Source organism: Pezoporus occidentalis, unplaced genomic scaffold (genome assembly GCF_034315485.1).
Source record: "Pezoporus occidentalis ecotype Australia unplaced genomic scaffold, CSIRO_AGI_Poc_V1 ctg21, whole genome shotgun sequence".
NCBI classification, from domain to species: Eukaryota; Metazoa; Chordata; class Aves; order Psittaciformes; family Psittacidae; genus Pezoporus; species Pezoporus occidentalis.
The window spans coordinates 1811940-1818164 of NW_026913964.1; the positions used below are offsets into that span (position 1 = coordinate 1811940).

The 6225-nt window shown below is 38.7% G+C and overlaps 1 protein-coding gene across 1 annotated transcript in view; it reads left to right on the forward strand.

The window, feature by feature from the left end:
* Positions 1 to 999, forward strand: part of LOC134163927 (cytochrome c oxidase assembly protein COX16 homolog, mitochondrial) — a 51207-nt gene extending 50208 nt beyond the window's left edge. The window contains exon 4 of the mRNA XM_062619164.1: positions 601 to 999. Coding sequence (XP_062475148.1) covers positions 601 to 717 — 117 coding nt within the window. The 3' untranslated portion in view covers positions 718 to 999. The remainder of the gene's footprint in view (positions 1 to 600) is intronic.
* Positions 1000 to 6225: the final 5226 nt, after the last annotated feature.

Here is a 6225-nt window from a genome sequence, read left to right on the forward strand (position 1 = left end):
ATACATGACTTAGAGACTTATCTGTGATGGCTGGGTGCCATGAGAAACTTAGGCAGCAGAAAGCATTACATACCTCTCTGAAGTTAAACTCACATGAATTGAAGGGGATTGCCTTATTACTGTCTTCCTTTGTGCTAGATAATTCAACTTTTCCAGTGTGCTTTGTGTTGACAGGGTATTTGTGCTGACAGGATACTTCAGATCACTAATTGCTAATCTTCTGCTTGAGCTATACCAATGCTCCACTACTTCAGTACATGGCAGACTTGCAGTTGAAGAACAGATCTGGAAAACAAGGTGAAAGAAGAAAGAAGAAGTGAATGCAAGATACCTTCAGTCATGTTCAGATGCAATAATGCTTCCTTCTATTTCTCAGTTAATAAGCAGATGGAGTGATGTAACTATATTAATGTAACTATACTGATAACTCCCATGTGTTTTTTTCCTTGCTGTTGAACTTCTCTTGCAGGGTAGATGAAAGTTCATCAACCCAATACTGATACTGAGCTTCTTGTGTTAAAAGAAAACCATTTATAATAATACTTACTTTAAATCACGGGCTGTCAAGGTCACACTGTTATTTTTGCTGTTTGTCTGCAGAAGCTGAATAAGACTGGCCTAAATAACTGGGAGAACATCAGAGGACCCCGTCTGGGGGAAGATTCTAGGAATGTTCAGAAGCAACAGCGGGAAGCTCTCCGTCTCAAGAGACAGTGACTGAGCAAGCCTACTTTGGTGCCTCTGCAAAAAACCAACCAAACAAACCCAACCAAACAAAACAGTCTCAGGCTGGACTGTCTCAGTTTTCAATACAGTTTCATGAATACACATGGGAAGAGGGGATTGCACTGAGCTGGTGTACATACAAGTAACTGAAATCAATCCAAAAGGCACTGTATTATGTGAAGCTCTTTCTTTGCATCTGTTTGCACAGAGTTCTATAGGCTGCATGTATGAATTCTTAATTAAAAAAAAAAGCTGATTATTTTACTGAGAATATTCCATTGTTTTTCAGTCCCTGTCATTCAAAACCACAATGCTTCAGCAAGGAATAACATTTCAGGAGTCACTTGTCAGTACCAGGAGTTATCATCCTAATGAGAACAACAGTGCTGTCATCTAGATACATGTGACCAGATAAATGCTGCTCTAGAGAGCCCCTGCATGACTTCAGGCTCTTAAGCTTGGAAGGGACTTCACAGGCACATGAGCTGTTCGAAGCAGTGAGCACATTTTTGGCTAAATAGTGTTCTTGTATGTCATTTCCAGGAACTTAACCGTACAGAGGCATATACAGAATGTCAGCTTGTAATTGGTCAAATAACATTTGTTTAGCTGTGGTTAGATTTTTGTGATTAGTTTATTGATATCTTTGTGCAGGCAGGACCTTTGCACAGCAACTTCTCAGCTGAAGTTGGAAAAATTCTTCCTCAACAAGAACTGCACTGTTTCTCTGTGAGCAAGTATTGTAGCAGAATCTTTCTGAACTACTGTGTGGCAAAGTTCATCTTACATGTATTATTACATGTGTATTTGTGCATGTGCACATAAATTTTTTATCTTTTGATGAATTCTGCTGAAATGCTTGTCTTTTTAGATTTGTCTTTGTGTGGCAAATGTTTGCTGTTAGAGGACACCAGGCTACCATTCAGGACCCTTCTACTGGGATAGTTCAATAAAGAAGCATGTAGTCAATTTTTCAAATGGAATGAAGCTTTTGATAAGGTGTTAACAATGGACTGGTAAAACTCCTGTTCAGAGAAATGAAGAAGTAGAGCGCAGGTTAACAGTGGATTCTAGTTTGAAAGCATTCAGTGAAAAATAATGATGAACAAAACACTCACAGAAATATTTAATATATTTTTAGTAACTTGATATTCCAAAAAGACTGTTTTGGGAATAGTCATCTTATTTCAGCAAGTCTGGAATACAGTAAGTAATTACTTTTATGGAGAACGCTTCTTATGTCATAACTTAGGACCTAGTTTTAGTTGGTTGCTTGCTGGTTGTAGGGTCCCCTACCCCTCACTTTTTCATAGGCACTATATTTTCTGTATTTTTGTTGGGCATATTTGTAACTACCTTTGAAGTGGTGTCTCTGGAAAGTGATGGATTTATGTTAGCATCTCTGAGAAACACATGCAGTTGGAAAACTTTCCAAGTCACCCTTTTCTTCAACTTCCCTTTTAAGAGACAGCCCCTATCTATTGATAGTCCACTCAAAAATTCTTTATGGTTTATTTTTTTTCTTTCTTTTAATGCTGTTGACACATTTATAAATTAAAAAAAAAACAACAAACCCAAACCCAAACCCCAATCAAACAAAAAAGCCCCAAAGTAACTTTTGGCAACTGTACTTCTCATAAAATGGGGAGAGCTATTTCAGCAGTTTCTCTTTATTGCCATGCACTTGACCAATGGCTTCATGTATTTTGCTATGCTTTTCCTAGCCAGTGAATTGGAAATAATAATACTTACGGAAGGCGTGTTGAGAGTCAGTTAAAGTCTCTTGTCATGTAACCTAAAGTAGAAGCCACTCCAGAAATGTGGAGAATTACAGTTCACAACACTAGCAAGAGATGATGCAAACTTCAGTTGGTTCAGGATTTGTGCTTAGTTTGGCTGCTTATTTGAGCTGTCCTTTTGAAGGCCACATTATAGCACTTCTGGTTATCTCTTAAGGCACCTGGAGACAACCTTGTGGAATTCCTGAATTGTTATTCTAAGCATCTGTGGCTGGGGGGAGTCAGAGGTAATTAAATACAAGTGTTAGTCAGAGACAGTGATTGACGTTTTTTCATCCTCTTTAGTAACTGACATATACCGGTCTGAGGGGAATGAAGCAAAGCTTTAATGAGAGGTGTGAAGTATTTAAGGGCTAAAAGAGAGGACTGAAGAAGCCAGATCTTCTGATTTGTGTTGCTGAAATTAGAAGTAAAAGAAGGAAACCTGACTGGGTGTTTGTGTGTATGTGGACCGAAAAATCAGTTTCAAAATCCCTGTTTTAACAATACAGGATAAATATTCTTCAAAGAAACTGGCAAGTTTGGTCCCTGGGACCCTCCATAATAAAAGCAGTTGGACACAGAGCAGAGGGAAACTGGGACACCTGTCTCTAGGGGTAGAGAGAGCGCAGTGTAGCACCAGTGGGAATCTTGCTGGATGGTTCCCAGCAGCAGCTACCTGTAGCCTAAAATGCGAACCGGATTTCTGTATGAGATCAGCCCTGTGGATCCTACTTATTGAGTGTGTTTCTCCTGTAGTACTTCCAATTTGCAGACTCATGGATGACCCAAATGAGAAAATGCTGAATATCTTAGTTCAGCTGTAGCACAGGTGAAGGAGACACTCAGTGAAAGCTGTAGCTACTGTGATCCAAAAAAGGCTTCAAAACCTACTTAATAGCATAGCCGTTGAATTTCAGATCTCCTAAATACATCTGGATGAGCAGCTGGATGTTTAAAACTTTTAGAATCAAGATGCAGAGAACAATTTTGCCAGTAGTGATCCTCCAAGGTCTTGAAAATGGCTCCAGCTACACAAAAAATTAAGGTTATGGCTTAATAACGGATGAGTGATGGGACTTTTAGACCAGAATAAAGAATGTAGAGACTTCTGAATTACAACTTAAATATACCTCATCATCATCTGGGGACAGTCCCAGAAAGGTCCCGTTTCTTCACAGAGAAGCAGCAACATGGAGTGATTTAAAGGTCACTGTTCTTTGGATGTTTTACACAGACACCTTTTCTTTCACTGTATGTGTGTGTATATAGGTGAAACTTAAAACAGTAGGTTTCACCTTCAGAAATAACTGCATAGATCCTTGTACTTCTTGATGATCTTGCATTTGCTCTGAGTTGCTATATTTGAATTTCCAGCACAAGTCCAGGGCAAGTTTCATTTTTAGATCTTGTATTTTCTGGAGGCTTTTCTTTCTGCAAAAAATGGGAAAGCCTAGTATTATCCTTTGCTACTAACTACTTCATGTCCACTGGAAAAGAAATAAGAACAAAGAAACAGAGAAAAGAAGGGAATGATCTGAAGTTTTAGGAAAAGCAGAGTAACTATTTTTACATGAATATGGCCAAAGAATTTTCCATAAACGTTGATGGTTAGAAAGGTTGCTTTTTGTCAGTGTTTTCAGTGGAAAACCTCTTTTCATCCTTCAGTGGAGCAAGGTTCACAAAAAAAATTTCCACTCTGTTTTAGACTTGTGAACTAGAAGGTTTTAATCAAAGGAAGGTAAGTGCTCACTGTTAGGTCTCCTTTTCCTGCAAAGACCTGCAGCCAGACTCAGCTAACACACAGTTTCTAGACTTGGGAACAAAAGCTCCATGCAGATGTTTTTCTTAAACTTGTCCTCACCCCAGGAACTTAAAGCAGTCTTTCATACCACTGGAATCAGGCCGACTGTATTTTCTTGTTCAACGTGTACTTTAACTGCATGTTTAACTGTCTTGCATTACACAGACCAGCAATTAAAGCCTCACCCTCACCATCTCCGTGTGGCTTGGGAGCTATGTTAAAATTAAATTCAACCAAAGCAGCAGCTGATAGTGCTGCAGAAAGCACATATAAAAAGTGGTTATACATCGCAAATGTGAAAAAGAAAGTAGTATATGTATCACAAACACAGGTCATTTGAGAAAGGGTTAAAAAGAAACCCAAATCCAAAAACCAGAAATGAGGTGGTACTGTGTATTGCCAGTGCCTCTGTAGGAGAAATTTATGCACTTCCACACAGCACACTTGGAGTCTAGCTTGATGTGCTTCAGTTGATGGAAAAAATGACCATACTTACATTGCATGTCTGTTTCGAAGTAGTTGATGAGATCTTTGATGTTCAGTACTAACTTCGCTGCGGGTCTTCGGTACCAAATCCATTATGGTATCAATCTTAAGGAGGCCCAGTGGCTCCCAGGAGTATGGCTTAATCCCAGGCAGGATCATCAGTAAACTCATCTCTGTGCCTTACAAATCATTCTCGCTCCTCTTTCTGTCCTGCTTTTCAGTGTTCCTCCTGAAAAATAATGGCTCTGTCTCTGAGCTGCTCTTTTGTAATGGAGCTGGCTGTAAAATGTCACCCTCTTTTTAAAAAAAAAGTTCATTTTTTTAATGTCTGCCTACCAGGAATTGCAGAACAGTGGTTTCTAAATTAATTTGAAGGTGTCCTGAATGTAAGCTCAGAAACATGAACCCAGTATTAGATCCCCTTAAGTATGGCACCCAGCATATACCGTCTCTTTTTATCTTTAGATATACAATGTTGTGCTCTATGGTTTGTGTACAAAGGAAATTAAATGTACCTTTTTCTTTAAAAGATGAGATCGTCATCCATCACCAGCTGTCAGTTCCTAATGAAGTTGCCCAGAGAACTGTTACCTGTGATTCCGTGGCTTTATTGGACTATCTTTTGTTGAACAGAGGACATCAGAATAAAATTTTAGCTTAATATAGCTCTTTTCATACTCCCGAATAAACAGAGAAAAAGAAGAGAGCAAGAGCAAAGAATCTTGCATTTCAGACTCTGTTTCTTCTGTTCTGCAATAGATGGGGCATTTTAAGAACGAAAAATAAGGAAAATGAATGTGAAAAAAAAGGAAATAAGAGAAAAGAAGATGTGGAAAGAAAAAAAGCTTAGGGACAAAAATGGTAATATAAAACAGTGTGTTCTTTCTCACTGGTCCCTCTGGATAGAGAAGGAAGGAAAATTGTTTCTGTCTAAGGAAAAATTTTTGAGCTTAAAAAATACTTGTCTCAAGTCAGAATGAAAAGTTTGAGTATAACAATTTGCAAGGTGGTGGTTTTAGAAATACTTTTGTTTGGGTGAACAGCAATGTTTTATTTTGCTTTTCATGTTTTTCCTTTCTTGATTCTTTTTCCTCAGTTTAGCCCTAGAAATGAAAACCCGCCACTGAATCTGAAAAGCGTGTTTTTCACTTTAAAGAGTGTCGGCACAAAATGTTTCAACAGCTTCCCAAGCTTTTCACAAAAAGTGATCTCAATAACAGTAAAGATCTATCAAGAGAGATCCATCACAATGAACAGGTTGCAAAATGTCAATCAAACAGACTAAAAAAGTAAGACTGGAAAAGTTCCTGTATCAGCTGTACCAGTCAGTTCCTTCATTATGTTGCGAATGTGGATCCTGCTCATGGACGAGTGCATTGCTGCACACCTTTGTGGATGTGTACACCTGTGTTCGGGAAGTTGCCTGCTTGC